The 23,416-nt window shown below is 33.6% G+C and overlaps 1 protein-coding gene across 2 annotated transcripts in view; it reads left to right on the top strand.

The window, feature by feature from the left end:
• The window catches only part of P4ha1 (prolyl 4-hydroxylase subunit alpha 1), a 65,807-nt gene that overhangs the window by 27,330 nt on the left and 15,061 nt on the right, over positions 1-23,416 (top strand). Inside the window, exons 6-9 of one of the 2 annotated variants that reach the window (XM_046419814.2) lie at positions 2,714-2,953; positions 5,441-5,637; positions 8,199-8,375; positions 10,292-10,362. In XM_046419814.2, coding sequence (XP_046275770.1) covers positions 2,714-2,953; positions 5,441-5,637; positions 8,199-8,375; positions 10,292-10,362 — 685 coding nt within the window. Of the gene's footprint in view, positions 1-2,713; positions 2,954-5,440; positions 5,638-8,198; positions 8,376-10,291; positions 10,363-11,531; positions 11,603-23,416 lie in introns of both variants that reach the window. The other variant, XM_046419813.2, reaches the window with a different exon arrangement.

Here is a 23,416-nt window from a genome sequence, read left to right on the forward strand (position 1 = left end):
TAATCTCCCAATCTATACTAATAAAGCACATTTATAGAAATCTCACTTTAATTTCTGTACTCTTCATCTTACTCCCTTTGTTTTCCTGTGTGTAACCATTTTATGTTTTTTTAAAGTATTGAAATAGAAAAACTAAGTATACATATTCCTATTTCCTCTTGACATATGCACAAAAGGTAACACAGTTAACATTTACACAAAAGGAAGTATATTGTGAATACTGTTCTGTACTTTGGTATTTTAACTTATATTTCCTAAATATTACTTTATATTCTAAAAATATCTTCACTTCACTTTACAGCTGCTATTCACGTTACTCTCTTGTGGAGGTTCCACAGTTTATTTAACCACACCCCTATTGATGAAAATCTGGTTTATTTGCAGTCCTTTTCTGCTAAAAAAAATATTGCTGCTAGTAACCTCGTTAGTAGGCTATTTTCTGTTTTTGCTAACTAGTCTTTACAGATATTTTTCTTGAAGGGGTACCACTGATTCAGAGTAAATAAATAATTTTGCTAATATTGTCTCCATACACTCCATAGGGTTTGTATCAATTTGCATTTCTTCCAGTAGTATATGACCCTTTTCCCAAAAGATATTGTGAAACTTTGATATTTTTGCCAATTTGTTAGTTTAATTTAGATTGGCTCATATGTATGCCAGTTTCTTTGTTAATCATTCTTGTACCTCAAACTTTTCTTTTGAGCAAATTTTTCTCCTTCTTGAAATACATCCTTAATAAACCTTTGTATATATGTTATTCATTTGGTGAGCAATTCATTGTGCTTCCTGAATCTAAAGTTTCAGGTGTTTTAACTCTGGAAAAATTTCTACCACTCTGTCTTTAATGTCTCCACATATTGTCTCCTGTTTTTTTTTTTTTTTTTTTCCTGGAACTCTAAGTAGACTTTAACTAGCACTTCATTTCTCTTTCTCTCTCTCTCTCTGTTGTATTCTGACTAGTTTAATCACATGCTGATTTATTTAGCTCTTCTAGTTTCATCATTCTCTTTGTAGTTATATGTGGTCCACTATTTAATCTGTCCAGTGAGTTTTTAATAGCATTGATTATACAGGTTGAGTAACCCCTATCTGAAATAAGTTCAAACCAGAAATTGGGACCAGAAGTATTTGAGATTTTGGAGTTTTTCAGATTCTGGAATATTTGGATGCATATAATAAGATATCTTAGGATAGATCCTAAGTCTAAACAAAAAAAATTCATTTATGTTTAATAAACCTTTTATACATATAGCCTGAAGATAATTTCACACAACTTTTTAGTGCGCCTGCACTTTGTGACCTGTTATATAAGGACAGGTGTGGGATTTCTCACTATGGTGTTGTGTCAGTGCTTAGAATGTTTCAGATTTTGAAGCATTTCTTTCAGATTAGGGATACTCAACTTGTACTTAACAACTGGAAGTTACCACCTCACCCCACTTAAATTTGCCTGGTCCTTTGTAGGCTACTATATTAGGCAGCTTTATATTAATATAACAAAAATACCTAAGGCAATTAACTTAAAAGGTTTATTTTGGCTCACAGTTTTGGAGGTTCCAATCTAGCATCAGGTAGACCCCATTGCTTTGGACTTCTGGTGGGAGTGTTAGATGGCTATGGTGGGGAAAAGTAAACTGTTTACCTCATAAGCCAGGAAGCAAAGAGGAAAGGGCCAAGGTCCCACAGTCTCCTTCACAGATATTTCCCCAAAGCTCCCCAAAGTTTCCACCACCTCCCTATTGCCAATCTAGGGACCTACCCTAAACACATGGACCTTTGGGAGACATTTAACATCCAAATGTCAGCAGGTATCTTTATCATTCACATAATTTATTTGAACATTTTAATCAGTTATTTTATATTCTTAATCTCTAATATTTGAAGATCTTGGGGTATATCTAGTGCTTTTTTATAATTTCTGATTTTATTCATAATGGCTTATAATGTATTTTGCCGTTTTGGATTGTGTATGTTCATTCTGCGTCACCTGTAGGAATATTGCAAAGCTTGGGAAAAGGGTACATTTTGCAGAGTATAAATGTTGCTAGATGTCCTATAACATTGCCAACTCAGATCATGTTAATTTTTTTGCTTTAGTTTTTCAGACCATGCAGGTAATATAAATTTGAAATTAAAACCTCCCTTAGGATATGCCTATGGAATTCTATAGGGGATATTTTCTCTCACTTATAGTATACAAATAGTTTTAAACAGATTGTGATGATTGTTGCATTATTCTATATATTCTAAGAGCTATTGTAATCTAAGTGGGTAGACCATGATTTTTAAATTATATATCATTAATGCCATTTTTTAAAAAGCAAACATTTTACAGGATTGCCTCTTTTACTGTACATTCATCTCTTGCCCAGATTGTTGGTTAAGAATAAGATAGATACATCTCATGGTTATTGCTGTGTGTTAGAGAAGAGTATATTTCAACTTCAGTGATGTTTCATTTGGGTATAATGGCTGATGATTTAAATCTTGGGTTCTTTAAGTGCTGTGTCCTCTTTTACCAGCAGTGTATTCTCTATCATTCTATATTACCTTGTAAATTGTTCCTTTGTTATAAAATTAGGATAATTTTTGCCTTTTTTACCTCAGGATTATTGTAAAGTTAAATCGCACTTTGAAAGCTCTGTGGTCCTAAATAAAATTTAGAGTAATGTAAAGATTCCTAAAGTTCTCTATTTTTTTTCTTTCATAGGAGTAAAACACAAATCTTTTCTAACAGCTGAGGACTGCTTTGAGTTGGGCAAAGTGGCCTATACAGAGGCAGATTATTACCATACAGAACTATGGATGGATCAAGCACTAAGGCAGCTGGATGAAGGCGAGGTTTCTACCATAGATAAAGTCTCTGTTCTGGATTATTTGAGCTATGCAGTATACCAGCAGGGAGATCTGGATAAGGCTCTTTTGCTCACAAAGAAGCTTCTTGAACTAGGTATGTTATCCATGTGTAACTTAAGGTTATAATTATATTGGGTTGGGGATATATATCATCTGTGTATGTATGTATGTATCTACCCATTCACTCATCGATATATCTTTGGTGCTTTTTTATTTATTAGAATTCAAGAGCCATATCTGTTAGATACACTTTATCCTCTCACTGTTAATTCTCAAAGTAAATGGCAACCAGTTTTTCTCACCTAATAGTACTACAACAGTGGCTGTGTTCCTCTGCTCTATATTTTCCAGGAATTTCAAAACCAAATCTTGTCTAATTTAGTCAAAAATATTTATTCATCACATTGTGCTAAGTGAAATAAGCCAGATTCAAATCAGGTGTTGAATGCTTTTTCTCATATGTAGAAGCTAGAGAGAAAAAGGAATATAAATGAGGAATCTCATAAAAATAGAAGGGAGAAGAATAGAGTAGAGGAAGGTGATCAAGGAGGAAGGTAAGGGGAGGTGCTGGTGAATGAAATCATCAAATTATGTGTATGTATGAACATATCATAGTGAACTCCACTATAATTTATAATTATAATGCACCAATAAAAATATAATTAAAAATGTTTATTTACCATGTTGCCATATTACATGTTAATGAGTTTCCTTTGAAGAGTGTTATCAGTTTGTTGAATTTCATATTCAGATATTAGAAAAATAAGACCAGTGTGCTAGTGCATGTCTGTAATCCCAGAAATTTAAGAGGTTAGGCAGGAGGATTTAAATTCAAGCCCAGCTAGGCAACTTAGAACTTATCTCAAAATAAACCAGTCAGAAGGACTAGGTATATAGCTTGGTGGTAGATCATCCCTGGTTTCAGTCACCTCTACTTAAAAAAAAAAAAAAAAAAAAAAAAATTACATTTTATGAGAATTTTACCACTAGCACTTTCTACAGAGATGTATTGTTTCTGCAAGTATGGTCCAGGGACCATGAACACTATATGGTCTAGTACTAGAATTACTTGGACACTTGTTAGAAATGAAAATTCCTTATTTATGTATTTATTTAGTTTAGATGGATACAATATTTTATTTTTATGTGGTGCTGAGGATTGAATCCAGTGCCTCACATGTGCTGGGAAGTGCTCTAACACTGAGCTACACACCCAGCCCCCATAATTCCTTAATTTATACTTGATCTGCTCAATCATAATATCTGGATATGGAGTCCAGAATCTATATAACAATTGCAGGAAGTCTTTGGTATATAATGAAGTTCTTTGTTTTTTTGCCGTACTGGAGATGGAATCCAGAGCACTCTTCGTTGAAGTACATCCCCGCCCTTTTTGTTCTTTATTTTAAGACAGGGTCTTACTAAATGAGCTGGATGAGCCTTGAACTGGGATGACAGGCATGTGCCAGTGTACCTGGCTATAATGAAGATTCAAAACTTTGTAAAAATTTATTTTGTGAATAGGAATATTTGTATATGTTAGGAAAAAAGTCAAATAGATATTAGTTCAATTATCCTTTCCTTTTCTTTCAGTGTCTTTCAGTGAATTTCCTCCTGAATTAAAACATACTTTGTACTCATTGTAGAAAATTAAAATAGAAAAATATATAGAAGAATCATCCATGAGCCAGTTACCCAAAGATACACACAAATTTTCAATGTAGTATATACTCCTCTGCACATAATATACACTTTTCCATTTTACAAAAAATAGGCTTTTATAGTATATCATGACATATATTGTGAGTGGTTTCTGAAGGACGGAAATATTATACAGTCTAGTACTAGATTTTTCTAAACACCTCATGAAGTCTGTACTTACCATTCTGCATTTTTTTAAATCTGTGTATAGTAGTAGTTTAGATTGCTTTGATTTTTCCCCCCACTTTCCCCAGATGGGTGGTATGTTTCTTTTCTTCCTCTTTACTGAAAGGTAGCTAAAATTATCACTAGCAATTCTGAGGCAGTTAGTGGATTCTGGCTTATTTGAGAATTATATCTTTAGTTTCCTTTTTCCTTCTTACTTAGAAAGTTGGGACTGTAATCCACTTAGCCCTCAGATGTAGACTGTGTTCTGCATTAATAATATATCTGTGGAAAAATTTGCTTTTCAACCATGTATGCTTTGTCTTCACCATAGTGATTACTTTTCAGTCTTAGAAAGATCTTTTCCAATTCTTCAAATAAATAAAATGAGTAAGATTTCAAGATTCATTTGACATCAAGTTGAACATAGTTCGTTTAGCTGATTAGTAAGTTCTCAAAGTAGAAGCAATAATTGCTACCTTGAATAAAAGGCTGTTTCCAACTGTTTTTACATAGTATGATTGTATATAGTTTACTTGGCACAGTACTATTTTATATCTATTGTTACAATATAAATAATTTTTATTCCTCCTTTAAATCATCTTAGTTTGGAAGATAAATTATATGGTCTGCTATATTTATGTTACTGTATTCTGATGCTTGAACAACTGTAAATTTACCCATGGACATGCTTTATTTCTCTTGTAATAAATAGATCCTGAACATCAGAGAGCTAATGGTAACTTAAAATATTTTGAGTATATAATGGCTAAAGAAAAAGATGTCAATAAGTCTGCTTCAGATGAGCAGTCTGATCAGAAAACCACAATGAAGAAAAAAGGGATTGCTGTGGATTACCTGCCAGAGAGACAGAAGTACGAAATGCTGTGCCGTGGGGAGGGTATCAAAATGGTAAAGTGGAAAAGTCAATTGTGTATGTAAGAGAATGTGTGTGTGTATGTATGTACGTTGTGCAAGAGAGAGCCAGAGTTCTTTTAAGTCTGAGATAAAATTCAGAATGACTGTGTAAAATATTATAGTATGCCACATTACCTTGCTGTGGATGTTACACTATTATATGCTCCAATTGTTGGTAAAACATAAAACTTGTGGATCATATTCCATTATATGCATTTGTGGTAATATTACATTTTCACAGGTCAAAAGAGGCTTATAGGGTGAAGGATCAAATAATTTTAAGGAAAGTGAAATATTTTCTTATATTTAAAGCAGAAAAGATTTCAGCCATCTTATGTTGAAATTATAATCTGATTTTATGAGACATAAAGATTCATTTGTACAATAATCTCTTGTAGTTTTGATCCTATTTAATCTTAAAAAGATTCCTTTGTGAAATATTTTAGTCTATTTAAGAAATACTTAAAACAGACATTTGACAGATTTATTTTAATATTTACTCTTTAAGAGGCCCAAATATATCTATAAATTTTCCTTTATTTATTGTATATTGATTTTTACGTATTTAGAACTCAAAATGCCAGCTCTTTAGGATATCAATAGATTTTGGGGCCCAAACCAAAAATGTTCCAAGGAACATCAGTTGAACAAAATTGAACATAGGTTTTTGTTTAGCCTGAGGACTTCTCAGAAACTTTTTACAATAACTTGCATTATTATAAATTTAATATACATTATCAAAATTAATTGATCATGGGAACTTCTTTTAAGTAGTGGTGTTCAGTTGAAAAATAATTAGTGAATTTTTAGAGAAAGGGTAGACTTCTGAAAGATGTTTGAATTTTTCTTGACTATAACAAACTCAAACTGATCCAAACTTTAACAGTGTGTATCTTTTAAAGATAAGGATTCAGAATAAGGTCATGATCACACCTTAAAAAAAAAATTACAATAGTTCTATAAAATCATCAAATTTCCAACAGTAAGCAGACTTTTTTATTGCCCTTAATAACCTTTGCATAAGAGAGCAAAATAGAATTATAGGTAGAAAACAGGAGCCTACTGATTTAGTAGTTTAATGTAACAAATACACGTAGACTTTGCCCACAAAGGAGCATCTGTTTTATCAAATGGTTAATTCATTTCATTGTTAGAGACTTCTTTAAAGGGGGGGTTGTAGTTCAGTGTTGGAATGCTTGTCTAGCCGTGTAAGGCCCTTCATTAATGTATAGATTTTTTTTAAGTTTTCTTTTTGTTGTTGTTGGACACAGTACCTTTAATTAATTAATTTATTTATTTATTTGGTGCTGAGGATCAAACCCACTGCTTCACATGTGCTAGGCAAGCACTCGCTAGGCAAGCACTCTACCACTGAGCTACAACCCCAGCCCCTAAGGTATAGATGTTTGATGACAGCTATATTTTATGCCCCCTAATAAAAGCACCTGGCTTCTTTAATAACTTGTTTTCTCTTTTACAGAATGGCCCAGTTTCACCTTTGTAGTTTAAATATTATTATTATTATTATTATTATTACCACTACAAGCATTTAATTGTGAAGTATTTAGGAAAACCTGTTTGGTTTTGTCCCTTTTCTTCTAGGTATTTTCTCACTGTGTACTTTCCAGTTTTTTTTTTTTTTTCTACCAGGGTTGCTTAACCAATGAGCCACATTCCCGGTCCAACCCTATCCCAACCCACCCCCAGCCTTTTTTTTTTTTTTAAATACCTTTTATTTTATTTATTTATTTTTATATGGTGCTGAGGATCGAACCCAGGGCCTCACACAGGCTAGATGAGTGCTCTCCGCTGAGCCACAATTCTAGCCCCACCCACATACCTTTTTAACATATATTTTTAGTTGTTGATGGACCTGTATTTTATTATTTATATGCAGTGCTGATGATTGAACCTAGTGCCTCACACATGGAAGCAATTACTTTATCATTGAGCCACAACCCCAGCCCTTTTTATATTTTATTTTGAGAGGGTCTGGCTAAATTGCTGAGACTGGCTTTGAACTCATGATCCTTCTGCTTCAGCCTCCTGAGCTGCTGGGATTACAGGCGTGTTCCACGTGCACAGACCCAGTTACTTTTTGAAGTCTGGAACAGTGGTGGCATTCATTTCATATTTCCATAAACATTTCCTTGTTTCTTTCATTTGTAATTTTGAACTTTATTTTGATGAGGAATTGTTAAAACCCTACTTTTTTTCCTATTTACACTCATATCTCCCCCAAGAAAATAATCATTAATAAATTTTAAGTCCTGAAAGTCTTTTCAAAAAAATATTTTTCCCTTAGTTGTTGATAGATCTTTATTTTATTTATTTATATGTGGTGCTGAGAATTGAACCCAGTGCCTCACACATTCAAGGCAAGTGCACTACTGCTGAGCCACAGACCCAGCCCTGAAAGTCCTTTTTGATGCAAAGTATTTGCAGAGTACTTTGTGTATTTTTCCAGAGATACTCTTATGTATATGTGAAGGAATAGCTATTTAAAATATTACCAAATATAATATACTTAGCATTTTTTTTAACTTTATGTTTAGACTCCTCGCAGACAAAAAAAGCTGTTTTGCCGCTACCATGATGGAAACCGGAATCCTAAATTTATTCTGGCTCCCGCCAAACAAGAGGATGAGTGGGACAAACCTCGTATTATTCGTTTCCATGATATTATTTCTGATGCAGAAATTGAAATCGTCAAAGATCTAGCAAAACCCAGGGTAAATTCTTTTTCTTTTTTTCTCCTCAGTTTACTGTACCTGCCTATAATTTTTCCTTTGTAAGATAATAGAAAGGATAATTGATAAGGCAATAACTTCACAGATAGTTTTAGATATTATCACTTAAACATAATGGAGTTGTTAATTATGCTCTATGTATACCAGTTTTTCTGTTTGTTATCAAAACAAGTAATTCTGAAACTGAATTATGAAAATTATAGATGAGATTTTTATTCACACTGTTCACACTTAACAAATCTCTTTCACTGTCTTACTGAAGAACTTTTCCATATATTTTGTAGTCTTAATAACTGCAGAGGTCAAAACTTAACTTTTAAAAATATCTTCTTTTTTAAAAAAAAGACTTTTGAAATATTTTCATTCCCTTTTAGACACATTAATACCAGAAAAATATAATTGGGCACAAGAATCATGCTAATTTTTAAAGGTTGACATCATAGTTTTTTGACTTTAACCTATATCTTGATAAGAAAAATGATTAACGTAGGTTAAAACCCAGTCCTACAAACTATTCAGAATAGAAGTTCTTTTTTTGTGTGATAATGTGGGAAAGGATAGCCTTTATGCTCTCGCCTTTTTTTTTTTTATCAGCTTGCTCTTAAAACAGTTCATCTTATTGATAGTAAACTACAAACTGCTATCAGTTTCAGAAAGATTTTGTTAAATCGTGGGCATATTTTTATTTACTTGTTTACACAGGGATTGGTGAATTTTTTTTCTGTAATGGTCAAGATAGAAAATACTTTTTAGGCCTTATAGGCAACTCAACTTTGTCATTGCAGTGTAAAAACAGCCAAAGAATATATATAAAGTGTGGCTTTAAAATACATGAATGTGGCTATATTACAAGAAAATTTTATTTCTAAAAATAAAATTGCTCACCCCTGTTATATCATAAAGGTAATTATGTGGGTATGTGTACTGCAAAATTAACTTTGAATTTTTTAAGTTTGATTACTTTTCCAAATTGGTATTTTTTAGTCAGAGATTACATTGTAACTGAAATGACTGGTCTAATGCAGATGGGCACTCTCCACTGAAATTTTTATAAATCTACTATCAGAATGTACTTATAACTACATCATATTCTGTTATTTTCTTCCTATTTTAGTCCTTTATTTGTGGTCAGTAAACTTAGTTTACTAAATTATCTTGGTAGAATATTAAGAATTCATCTCTGGATTTGAAGGCTCTGTATTCAGAGATTCCGTAGTTTGGATTTTTTTTTAATAATAAAATTTCATACTCTTTTGTTAACCTCAGAAACACCCTTTTATTTTAAAAAAAGAAGTTTGAGATAATAGTCTATGGCCATGCCACCCTGAATGCACCCGATCTCGTCTGAAATAATATCTTGGCTGTCATCTTTTATGAGTTCTTTTCATCTGCCTTTCTCCTCAGTCCAAAATTATTTCACTGTATGTGTTAAGTGGATGTCTTGAAGGAGGAAAGATTGACCTTAAAATGAATTCTAAACAGTATTAGTGTTTGTAAACAGTTCTGTCACTAAAAATTAAAATCAGAGAATTTGGAATAGATCACTAATTGTAAATAGCCATTCTTATAGCTTTAAGTTATGCTTTAAATTTTAGAAATTTCTCTTTTCCTCACTGTCAGATCCTCTAACCATTGAAAGAAATTTATATTCCAATCTCTTTTGTAATCCTTTATTCATACAACATAAAAGCACATAAAATAATAATTTAAAAAAAAAATACAAAATCCTAAGAAACCAACTGACTTTCACTGCTCAACACAAGGTGAATGGAAGTGTATGGAGTTATTTCCTCTACTTACTCTCCTTTCAAAACAAAACACCAGAATTCTGACTGGTTGGATAAATGTGATTCATTTTTTGTCTTGTAATGCAATTGTTTTGATGGTTGGCTTCACAGCTGAGGCGAGCCACCATTTCAAACCCAATAACAGGAGACTTGGAGACGGTACATTACAGAATTAGTAAAAGGTAAGAGATGTGTATGCTGCATATTTTGCCCTCTAATGAGTGTTTTGTACATCCTACAGGAATTTTTATTCATTTAAGGGAAATAGGTCATTTTCAGTCTCCAGCTCAAGTTGCCACCTTATATGTAAACAGGATAACACACAGATAAACTGCTCTGTGTTTCACAGGCTTTTCCCTTTAACTAGAAGTTCTCTTTTCAATTGTTAGTTGTTTTGTTATGTTTAGGGAATTAATAGCTTTGTATCTTAAGATCAGGTATCAAATATCCAGGAAATGGCCTGATACTTGTTTTCTTTTCCCCACTTTGCTGCTTTTTCTTTATTTCCTTCATTAGCAGCCTGGTTAATCTGGGAATAGACCTTGCTTATGCATTTCTCTGGCATTCCTAAGTGCTGCAGTGATTCACATCATCTTTCATGGTGATTGTGTTGGCATTTGCCCTTACATCTTATAAAGATTACTTTGTCATTACAAAGTAATGTATTTCTCCTGTTGGAGTATTTTATTTAAAAAAAAAAATTGCTGACTCAAAAGTTGGCAATGGAAAGAACAGAGTTATGCTTCTGAACTCAAGCTTCCAAAAATTACTTCTGAACTTAATTGCCTTTTACTTTGCAGAGACAGTGAAAAACAGTTATCTTGGTGAGAGTTTTTTTAAATGTACTTACAGGGCTGGGGTTGAAGCTCAGTGGTAAAGCACTTGCCTAGCACGGGTGAGGCACTGAATTCAATCCTCAGCTTCTCATAAATAAAAAATAAAGATTAAATTCTTTAAAAAAAATGTACTTACAGAGACTATTTTTCCCCCCAAATATTTGAAGAACATTAAACTTCTGGATCTGGGAAAATGCCTGTGAAATCCAGTGCCAAAAATCATTTACATACAGTTTCAAATGATTTTTTTTTTTAAAGTGAAAGGACAATAAATCTACAACATAGAATCTATCAACAACCCTTTTTTCTCTTGACTTAGAAGTGGCTCTTCTTATTGCCACCTTTCTAAATGTTTTTTGCTGATTTGAAACTATGTCTACCATCCAGACCAATCTGAATCCTTCCAATCACCTGTGGCTTGGCAAAACAAAAGAAAAGGAATAAAGTCCAAAATTGCCTGCTACTGGAGTAAGTCCTTGTCCTTTCTTTTTTTTTCTTTTTTCTTTTTTTTGTAGCTGAGCCGAGCTACAGTACATGACCCTGAGACTGGAAAATTGACCACAGCACAGTACAGAGTATCTAAGAGGTAAGGGAGTAATGGAGAGAACTTTGGTCATATTTGGACCATTTTCTTTCTTGAATTTAATTTTCACAAAATCCTTGATATGGTTTCTGAGACCTCAGCTGTTAAGTGTAGGTATTTGATGACATCTGTGCTTGAATTTTTATGATGGACCAATAAACAGACATGGTTATGGGGCAGTTGATGACATTTTCCAAAGTAATTTATTAGATTACAGAGTGCCTGGTAAGGCTCCTAAACTCTTTAACTTATATGTAAAGTTTGTATTCTCATATTGAAGTAAGAGAAGATCCCGAAGACTCTCCATAGAATAGGGCCTAATTTGGACTCTATTATAAATAAGAGTTAATCTCTAGTTCACATAGTAGCTGTAAGTATTAAGAAAGTAAACACCTTGAGTTATTACATAAGGAAACCTTTGCAAGTCAGTTTTAGATTCCTTGCTTTTGACAATATTTAAAGAGACTCTGATTATTAGCTGATAGATCACTGGAATGATTTTTAAGAATATATAATTTAGAAGCAAGCACAGAGGCACACACCTGTAACCCAGCAATTCGGGAGGCTTAAGCAGGAGGATTATAAATTCAAGGGCAGCCTCAGCAATTTAGTAAGGCCCTATCTCAAAAAGAACTGGGATGCACTTCAATGGTAAAGCGCTCATGGGTTTAATTCCCAAAACCAAAATAACACCAATATTTCATTGTGACAGAATGAAATCATTTGAAATTATTTATGAAAATTTTAGTTGTCAACTAAAAATTATGCAAAGAATTACATAGATTTTTAACAATTATTTTACAAATAATTGTTAAATAATTTTAAAGATTAGATAATACATTCATGAACATTTTCTGTTTTTTGAGCATATATTTATGTCCTTCATGTACTAACCTTAACATCACCATATACATATTCTAGTTTCCTACCTGTCTCTACCCTATACCACTACTTGTCCTCTTGCCCAGTAAGAATAGGGAAGAAAAGGTTTTTTTCTCACCTCTCACTAGGTTATGGCTGAGTCACTACAACCAAAGAGATCAATAAGAGCATCCAAATTTATTTAATAAAGTGTTACATTACATTAAAGCCTTCAGAAAAGCATGATTGGACAAAGTAGCATATGATCTAATGGTGATAAACAAGAGTGAATTTAACAAGGCCTGTTTGTTCAGATACTTCTTGGCATCTCTGTATCTTTAAGGATAAGAATAAGTTCTTTTCCTTCAGGTATAAAGGAGGGTATCTTTGGAATGAAAATATTTTTATTTTGAGGAAGGTCAGAGAATTATTTTATGGCCTGTTTTATGGGTAAAGAATAGGAGGAGGTCAGAGATTTTCTGGCTTTGCTATTTCCTCATATGCCAGGTGCCATATTTTGGAGTAGAGCATCCAGAACTCGATCAGAAGACATGAAGAAAATTTAAATTTGCTTTAATATGATTTTGATTTAATTGTAGGAGCCATTTGTCTTTCAGGAACACCAGTAGATGGTAACGATTTGCAGAAACCAACTTGGGTAGACATGTTCTGAGAATAATTTATAGTGCTTCTGATCACTGTTATTAACCTGATTTTAAGTTACACTAATTTTCCATTGTATTACAGAACCTTGTTCATTTCCACAAAAATGAACCCCTTCTTTAAAAAAAAGAAAAACAAGTTGTTAGGTAATTCATCAGAGATGATTGCATGGTTTTAGACATTTTTACTATCATAAAATTTATAAGTACTTAATTCTTCACATTTGGATGTTTCTAGGAAGCATATAAAACAACATTTAATAAGTTAAGGGTTTTTGAAAACATTTCCTGGAAATTTTCTATTTATATAATTATATACATATTATATATAATAATTTCTATTATATTGTATATATAAAATCTATGTGTATGTATATATGTATATGTATGTGTGTATATACATATATATACACAAGCCCACAAATCTTTTGTAGGTGGTACTGGTGATTGAACCCCAGGGCCTTGTGCATACTAGGCAAGCACTATACCACAGAGCTACATCCCCTAGTCCTATGTTGTGTTTTTTTAATATATATATAAAATATATATATATAAATTATATATATATAAATTTATATATATATATAAATTATATATATATATAAATAAAAATCTGTTTTTTCTATTTTGAAAATTTATTTTAAAGCTATGTGGAGTCATTTGCCACCCATCACTGTAAATCTTAATTTTGAAAATTCCTGTAAGTGAAATAAATATTTTCTCTTGTATAAGAAAAAGGCATCTCAGGTAATAAATGGAAGAAAATTTATGTGTTCTGATGTCTGTTAATATAATGCTTTCTTTTGCTCTGGGAACATCTGTATTCTGAAAATTTCTGGAAGGTGATTTCAAATAACTGTATTTTGAGAAATAGCTAAGAGAGTACATTATCTTCTGTGGAAGTAAAATTTATTCCAGCATTCCAGCAAATGGAATTTTCTTTGGCAAAATATTTTTGAAAGTTCTTTATAATTTAAAACATGATTTAAGCCAGGCATGCTAGTGCACACCTGTAGCCCCAGCTACTCAGGGTCATCTCACATAATTGCTTAGAGCCTTGCTAAATTGCAGAAGCCTCCTAAGTCAATGCCTGGCTAAGAAATTGAAGTTTTGAAAGGTAAACGTTCAGTTACATGTTCTGAAAAGACAAATTAGATGAGCTTATAAAGTTCGGTTGAAGTAATATAAATAGTGATATATATAATAAACAATCTATTTAAAGTGGTAGAAAAATCTTCTATGATTTGGTGAATTATTCTTAGAAATGATTTTAATTTCTTTGCTCTGAAGTAATGTTTTCCTACAATATGACATTTATGATACCAAATATAATGTTTATATTATGCTCAGAATTTAGTTTACCATGCTAATAAGGAGCAGATCCAGATATAAAAGTACTTTTACAATATGTAAGCATTACAAATAATTTTAAATAATTTCAGATTTTTAAAAATTTAAGCTAAGATTATGTTAAAATTTTTAACAACACTGCCCTTTAATGGGTTGAACAGTGGTTCTCAGACTAAGAACTGAAATGGACAGATCTGTATGTAGTCTTGTTAATAGTAGAATAATTAACAAGACTACAGATCTGTCCATTTCTATCTGAGAACCACTGTTAACAGTTTGTTAACCATAGAGCACTTGAAGAACTGTTGGAATTTTTGCCCCCTGGCATTTTGAGCCCCAAATTACAAAGGCAAAAGATAATTTGCATAGTGATTTTTATATTAGCTAATTGTACATAGTTAATTTTCACATCTGTGTTGTGTTAGAAGAAGGCAGTGATGGTGTTCAAAGTATATTACTGACATTTGTAACAATCTCCAAAACCTCCAAAATGGTTTTATTCACTTGTGCTTGTTTAGTGTGAGAATATTGTTTGTCAATAAAGCATTATTGTGATTTTTTAAAAAATTATGTTAAAAATGATAATGTAAAAAAAAAATAGTACCCTAATTAAATGTACGACTTGGCTAATAAGTTTGTCTTTAAGGCCAAAAGGAAGATATTTGGGGGAATTTAGTTTTTGTTTGTTTGTTTGTTTTTACTATTGTTTTAGTTTGCACTGGACCTTTATTTTATTTATTGATATGTGGTGCTAAGAATTGAACCCAGTGCCTCACACATGCTAGGAAAGTGCTCTGCCACTGAGCCACAACCCCAGCCCTGGGCAATTTAGCTTTTAATGGAAGTTAGGGATTTGTATGAAGTTATTTGAAGCAAATTTTTTTTTCCTCCTGGCACTAAACTGTGTTATGGGGAAAACACTATAACTTAGTTGACATTTTCTAATACAGTTGTACAAAAAAAAAAAAAATCTTCAAATGATTGTTTTTGTTTCCTACTGGGGGTTGAGCCACCCAGGGGCACTTTACCATTGAACTACATCCCCAGCCCTTTTTATTTTACTGTGATTCACTAGGTTGCTGAGAGTCTTGCAAAATTTCTGAGGCTGATCTTGAACTTATGATCTTCATTCCTCAGCCTTCTAAGTAGCTGGGATTAGATGCCCAGCTTCAAATGATTTTTTTCCTATTAAAATAAATTCTGGGGCTGGGATTGTGGCTTAGCGGTAGAGCCCTAGCCTAGCATGTGTGAGCCTCTGGGTTTGATCTCAGCACCACATAAAAATAAAATAAAGATATTGTGCCCAACTCCAACTAAAAAATAAATAAATAAATTCTGTAATCTTATTTACTTATTTCTAAATTATTTTTTTCTTTTTATTTTCTGCAGTGCTGGGAATCAAACCCAGGGCTTTGTACACACTAGGCAAGTGCTGTACTACTGAACTACATCCCCACCCCTAAATAACTTTACATATTAATTTAGGTAAAGCACTGGGTACTAGAAAAAAGAAACCATGATTTCTGATGATTAAATGCAGGAATAACAGCTAGATTTTTAAATTACCTGATAGGTCTATAGTAATGTCTGCAAAGATATATTTGCAGGATTGATTCCCATGTGTCATTCATTTTCCTCTGCAGTGACTACAATAGAATCACTGTTAAAATGACAAGTTTTTTTTTTTTTTTAACCTGTAATCATTATTGGCTTTAACGGCTAAGCTCCAAACCTTCCATTGAGATCTTTTATAATCAGAAGTGCAAATTTTAAAAGTTTTAAGAAAATTTAAACTATTAAAATTATTTTTGCCTTTATGATTGACAAAGAATAAAAAGATTGATGTTAACAAGTATTTATGAAATAAGCAGGTATAAATCAGTGCAGCTTTTTAAAAGGACAATTTGATATAGTTTTTCAGAATATAAAAGTTGTAGCAATTCTACATCTGGGAATTTATCCAGAGATATTCCCACAAATGTGCAAATTATATATATATATATATATATATATATAAATTTTATTACAATAATGCTGCTATAAATATTTACAAGATTTGTAGGAACAAACATTTTAAATTTCTTGAGTTTATACCTAGAAGTGAAATTGCTGATTCATATGGTAACTCTGTTAAACTCTTTGAGAAACTGTCAGGCTGTTTTCCAAAGTGGCTGTCCCATTTTATAGTCCCACCAACAATTTATTAGGTTTCTAGTTTTTCCAGATTGTTTTTACTGTATCAGAAAAAAATTTTTTATGCATCCACAGATTCAATCAAGAGATGGAAAGGTAACTTATAGAATATTTACAAATCATTTTTCTGATAAATGAGATATTTGGTAAGAATGGAAGTGACTGCTAATGAGCACTGAGTTTCTTTTGTGGTGGTAAAAATGTTCTGGAATTAAGTATTGGTAATGATTGTACAGCTCTATGTATATATCAAGAACCACTAAATTGTATAAATTTTTTTTAAAAAGGTTTTTGATGTCTATCATGTCTAGTGATTGACATACTTGTGCCTGGATTTTTTTTTTTTTTTTTTTTTTTTTTGTACTAGGAATTTAATCCAGGAGTGCTGAACCACTGAGCTACATTTCTCCAGACCTTCTTATTTTTTTCAGAGACAGGGTTTTGCTAAATTGCCTAGGGCCTCTCTAAGTTGCTGAGGCTGGCTTTGAACTTGCAATCCTCCAGCCTCAGTTTCCAAAGTCCCTGGGATTACCGGTATGGGCCACAGCCCCTGACTTGTTACTGTCTTTTTGATGGTAGCCATCCCAGTAGAGGTTAAGTGTTATATCTTATGGTGGAGTGTGGTTTTTGTTTTTTGTTTTGAGATGGGGTCATGCTGTGCTATACAGGCTGGCTTGAACTCCTGGCAACCTTCCCACCTCAGTCTCCCAATAGCTGGAACTACAGACACACACCTTTGATTTTTTGAGATAGGGTTTTGCCCTGTTGTCCAGGCTGGCCTTGAACCTGTGGTTCTTCTATCTCAGCCTCTGGAGTAGCTGGGATTAGAAACGTGTCATCACACCTGACTCTTTCATACATCTTGAGTAAAATATTTTTTAATATAGTATGAAGTTTTCTTCTTTGAATGTAGCTATCCAGTGTTCCATGACCATTTGTTGAATATAACAAACATTTTTTTTTGTTTTTGTAATTTTACATGAGTAAAGTGAGAGCTTTGAAAACTTTCTAGAAGAGCAAAAAAATGAAAGTTTTTTTTTTTTTTCCTCTTGGTAGCAGGAGACTTCACAGTGAAGAATAAAAAGCAAGCACTAGAGTGGGGTGTGGTGGCACATGCCTATAATTCTGGCTACTCAGTGAGGCTGAGACAGGAGAATCTCAATTTCAAGGCCAGACTCAGCAACTGTATGAGACTATGTCTCAAAATAGCTCAGTGGTAAAGTGCTCTTGGGTTCATTCTCTAGTACCAAAACAAACAAGCATTGGCAAGGAGGAGATTAAAGATAAAAAGGGAGGCTACAGCTGCTAGAATAAGGTATGTGATAGTAGGATAGACTCAAAAGCATCATAGAAAAGTCTGCTTCTGGGGATTGGGGATTTAGCTCAGTGGCAAATTGCTTTCCTAGCATGTGCAAGGCCCTGAGTTTAGTTCTCAGCCCAAAAGGGGAGGTGGGGGGAGTATGCCTCTGTAAGGCTGAAGGAAATGATTCCACTAAAGTATAAGAAAAAGATAGGCCTAGACACTTAAATTGGTGGTAGCAAGGAAGGAGAGTGAAGATATCAGAAGTCAGGTTCTTTTTGGGTAACAGATTTTTGAGGTAATAGTTTTCTAGGATAGAATAGGAACAGTTATCAAGATGTGTTAATTTGAAGCTTTCTTAGAATATTTGTCAGTTTTGCATTGCCGCTAACTATAAGTCAGTTGCTGATTGCTTATTAAATTTAAAAAATCCATCAAATTCTTAATATTTATTACCTGTATGTTACCTATATAATTTACAATAATACTCTTTTATTCTTCCCATTCTGCTCACTAAGGAAACCTACTCAGCCAGTCCTGATAAATTTATAAGAGATCAACAGACAAAGAAATTTGGTAAAATAAGATAAATCTTGGATTTGTTTTAAGAAGTGTACAGAATATGTTCATTCATTTAGCAAATATTTACTAAGCATCTACTATATGCCAGACATTGTAGGTTCTATAGTTGTACTGGTGAGCAGAAACAGGCATCATTTATATGTATTTGGAAATAAGAGTCAAATTAACATATCTACTATAGTCAAATAACAAATAAATGTAAAATTATTACTGTGATTAATACTAGAAAGGAAGGATAGCATAGTACTATAAAAGCATATTTGAGGCAGAGCATCACCTGGAACTTGAGCAGCTGCATGTGGGAGATCTGGTGAAAGCTGATGGCCAGGAACAAATTAGGAGGGCAGAAGTCCAGGAATGTATTTCACATAGCCAGCCAAAAAAACTTATGTAGACAAAGCTACAAGATTAAGGCTCAGCTGTAATACAAAATGGTGATGTATCACATTCCCCCCAAAAGATCAATAAATAAAATGTTTTATACAACAACAACAACAAAAGCATTTTGAAGCAGCAGCTTTCTCCACTTCCTAATGCTCATAGGTGGCCTTCCCTGATGTGCTTCAGGCTGCAGGCAGTTGCTAACTCCAAGATTCTTTAAAGGACTATGAGAAACCTAGGAGAGTTTTGGGTGTATAGCTGATGACACCCTCTATTATCCCAACTATCAAGCTGATTCATTTAGTAGCATCCAGCAGATGCCAAAGTCACTGTAGTTCCAGTATGTAGCAAAGGTGCCACAAAATAGATTGCTTTTGTGAAGAAGTCTTATTAACTTCAAGAAAACATTAAGAATATTTGCAGGCAAAAAACTTTGAGGGCTGGAGTTGTGGCTCAGTGGTAAAGCACTTACCTGGCATGTTTGAGGCACTGGGTTCGATTCTCAGCACTACATATAAACAAACACACAAATAATAAATAAAGGTCCATTGACAACTAAAAAAAATACATACACGAGAAAAAATACTTCTTCCCTCTTGGAAAGAAAAGGAGTGCCAGCAGAATATAAGTCCTTTAAGAAAATAGTCCTGAAGAGGATTCCCACCAGGACGGGACCCTTCTGATCCCTGTAGCCTGAGAATAGGGCATATGACCTGCAATAGATGAACCAGGCTGTGGCAGATAATGTGTGTTAGCAGTTATTTCTGAAATAACTACAGGGATACATGGAGGTAGAAGCATTCAGAGCTGGATAGAAGAATTCTTTGAAGATGCAGTTACAGCATTCAGTTAATGAAGGGAGATTTAAATGAAAGTGTATATCTATTCTTAGAGAGTGTAGTGGCACAAAGGCTATTATTTGGGCATTCTATAGATGGAGATATTCTTGAATGTGTTGATTACTTTGGTACAAAAACTAGGCACAAAGTGGAAAATAAAAGTTATTGAAAGATTGCAGATAGCGTTGACTGAGCACCCAACAGCATGCTGTGTCTGATATGCATCCCTCTAGAGACCTGTGCTGCAGAGCAATCTGACACAGTGTGAGACTGACAGATGTTTAGACTATAGGTAGTTTTATTGTACTCTTAACAAACAACCTGCTCTCTCCAACCTTGAAAAGGATTTCTAAGGCAAACCAAACTGTTCCTCAGAGTTTTTTCTTGAGTTTAGTTTTATTCTACTGGTAAAAGTAACTTACTTTTAGAATACATGTACATTCATATACAAGTGTATATGTGTATGTTAGGTTAACACATTAATGTATACAAGTGGAAAAAAGATCTCAGTTCAGTTTTTAAATCTAAGTAGAATGTTTTAAACTAAAACATTAATCCTCATTGAAGGTAAGTACAGTCATAAAAAAAGTACTAAAATTCAGATCAAAATGTATAATGCTTATAAGCTCTTGTACCAAAATGAAAAACTAGTTTTAAGAACTTATTCAGAAACCTTGCTTTTTAGAAAACTGGAAGTATCTCAAAGAATTACTCCTAACAATCATGAATTGCCCATTTACTTTTTTTAAAAAATATTTTTTAGTTGTAGATGGACACAATATTTTATTTTATGTGGTGCTGAGGATCGAACCCAGGGCCTCACACGTGCTAGGTGAGAGCTCTACCGCTGAGCCACAACCCCAGCCCCCCATTTACTTTTGAAGGAATAAAATTTAGAAAATTGGAACAGCTGCATTTCATAATACTTCCCTACCTATAAATCTGTATTATTTATTGTACTCCAAAAGAGAGTAAAACTGGGAGAGAAAACTGCAAGGTGTATTGTTGATATAACAGCTAAAATAGAGATGATTCTTAGTGTTCTACAACACAGTCCTAATCCTTCCAGTTGTTATTATATGATTTTATAATTGCCTTTAAGACAATGTCTTAGCAGTTGAGATGATGTTAATTGCTATTTACTATTTTTTTTAAAATGGTTCTACTGGATGCAGTGGGGTGGGGAATGGTTTTATTGGCCAGGTATGGTGGGGCAAGCCTGTAATCCCAGCTACATAGGAGGCTGAGGCAGGAAGACTAAAAGTTGGATGAATTAGACCTGTCTCAAAAAGCTAAAGGGGCTGGTGATATAGCTCAGTGTTAGGTAGAACAAACCCTGGTTTCAAACCCTGATACCACACAACACACACGGTATTACTGAAATCAGTCCATATGATCAAAATCACTGACATCAGTCCATATGATCAAAAAGCCAAATATATTTTCCTTTGAAATTGATGTGAGAAATAGAAATTTTATAACAGTATTTATCCTCGCTTAATTCTAATAGGATGTTATTTATGCCAGTTTCATGTGATTAGCAAAAACTTCTGTCTCCTCCTCCTCTTCCTTGTCTTCTTTAAAAAAAAAAAAAAAAAGAGTATTAGAAGACTTGACTTTAGTCTGACAGGGAGAGAGGCCAAGAAAGGCTTCTCTGAAGAAGTGATATCTAAGGTGCTATCCACAGCCTTGATTTTGCAAAGCAAAAGAATATTCTGGGCAAAGAGAAAAGCATGGCACTAGCCTTAGGGCTAGAGGCGGCATGTTCCATAGGAAGTGGTGAAGTCCTGGGAGGGAGGTAGAAGGCTGTGGAGGAGGTGACTGTAAAGGAGCCAGACACTATAGGAATATCTGGAGAAGGAGTGTTTGAGGAAGAGTTTCCAGAAAGAATTAATACTGTCAAATGTTACCAAGGGGAGAAACAACAGGAATTAGTAAGTGTTATTAGATTTAGTAGCATGATAGGATTATGGGTAACATTATCAAGAGCAATTTAAATGGAGTGATAAGGGACTAAAACTAGATTAGAATGGATTTATGAGTCTGAAAAAGTTGATTAAGAGGGGAATAAGGTGTTGGGTAGCTGGTGAGAAGGAGACAACTGTGGGAATTTTTTTTCTATATTAATGAGACTTAAGCCCAGTTAAAAGATATGGGAATTATTAAGGAAGATGGGTTGTAGCACAACGGTAAGATGTTTGCATCAGTTCCTGAGATGGAGGTAATGGAATCTAAAGGAAAAGGTAAGCCTTAGGTTAGCCTCTAGGAAACTAGAAGGAACAGGTGGATACAATGTAGGCAAGTTGTGTGGTTTGTTCTCTGTTATTTGCAGAGTAAAGAAGCAGCTGGGTGGGTTGGGGTCCGGAATAGAGAAGGAAGTAAGAGTAAGGGCTCATTTGAAGTTGGTTTTCATGTTTTTTTAGTGGACCATATCTGCCCTATTTTGTGACTATGGTTTGGTGACATAGGTATAGCTTGGAGAAAAAAATTCATGCAGGATTGTTTTTCTCAGTTAAACTTAGTCCCATAGCAAGAATATTGTTAAAATGACAAACCATGGAATTAAGCTTATGGAGAGGAGAAATGAAGAAAGAAAAGGGCCAATAGACTGGGCAAAAATATATGTGAAGGGGCTGAGCTGAAGCTCACTGGCAGAGCACTTGCCTAGTATTTGTGAGGCATTTGATCCTTAGCACTATAAAATACTAAACAAAGGCATGCTGTCCATCTACAACTATTAAAAAATGTTTTTAAAAATATATGTAAAGGGGATATAATTGAATTTGGGGTTCTGTCATTTATGTTCTGGAAATTAAACCCAGCGCCTTATGATGGAGTTATATTTTTAAAAATGGAAATACAGTTTTCATACTATAAAATTCACCCTTTTGAATGTGCATTCAAGGATTTTTAATCTTTTTAGTTGTATAGCTGTCACCATTATCTAATTCCAAAACATTTTTGTCCCCCCACCCCCAAAATATGAGTTATTCTCCATTCCCCCCACCCTATTCTGGCAATCACTAATCTACATCTGTTGATTTACCTATTCTGTATATTTCATATAAGTGAAATCATATAATATGTGGCCATTTGAATCTAGCATCTTTCACTGAATATGCTTATAAGTTTTCATCCATGTTATAGCATATATCAGTACTTTCACAGCACAGTAAAGGTCCATTTTATGGATATATGCACACACACACCCCGGACATTGTGTTGTTACTTTTTTGGCTGTTAGTAATGCTGCTCTGAACATTTCTGTATGTAATATTTAATTTGCATAGATGGCTATAAGCTAATATGGTTACTCTTGGGTTTTTTTTTTTTTTTCCTTTTGTGGTACTGGGAATTAAACTCATGAGGCACTTGACTACTGAGCTCCATCCCTAGCCCTTTTTATTTTGAGACAGGATCTTGCTAGGTTGTCAAGGATGACCTCAAACTTGCAATCCTCCTGCCTCAGCCTCCAGAGTAGCTGGGATCACAGGTGTGTGCCATTCTTCGGGGTAGTACTTGACATTTTTGAGGAAGTGCCAAGCTGTGTTCCACAATAGGTGGATCATTTTACATTCTCACCAGCAATGTATGAGAGTTCCAGTTTCTATAAATGCTTATCATCAGTTTGTTATAACTATCTTAGTGG

The sequence above is a fragment of the Marmota monax genome, unplaced genomic scaffold (assembly GCF_021218885.2).
Source record: "Marmota monax isolate L192 unplaced genomic scaffold, Marmota_monax_Labrador192_F-V1.1 WCK01_AAM20220418_F8-fsc00019, whole genome shotgun sequence".
Taxonomy (NCBI): Eukaryota; Metazoa; Chordata; class Mammalia; order Rodentia; family Sciuridae; genus Marmota; species Marmota monax.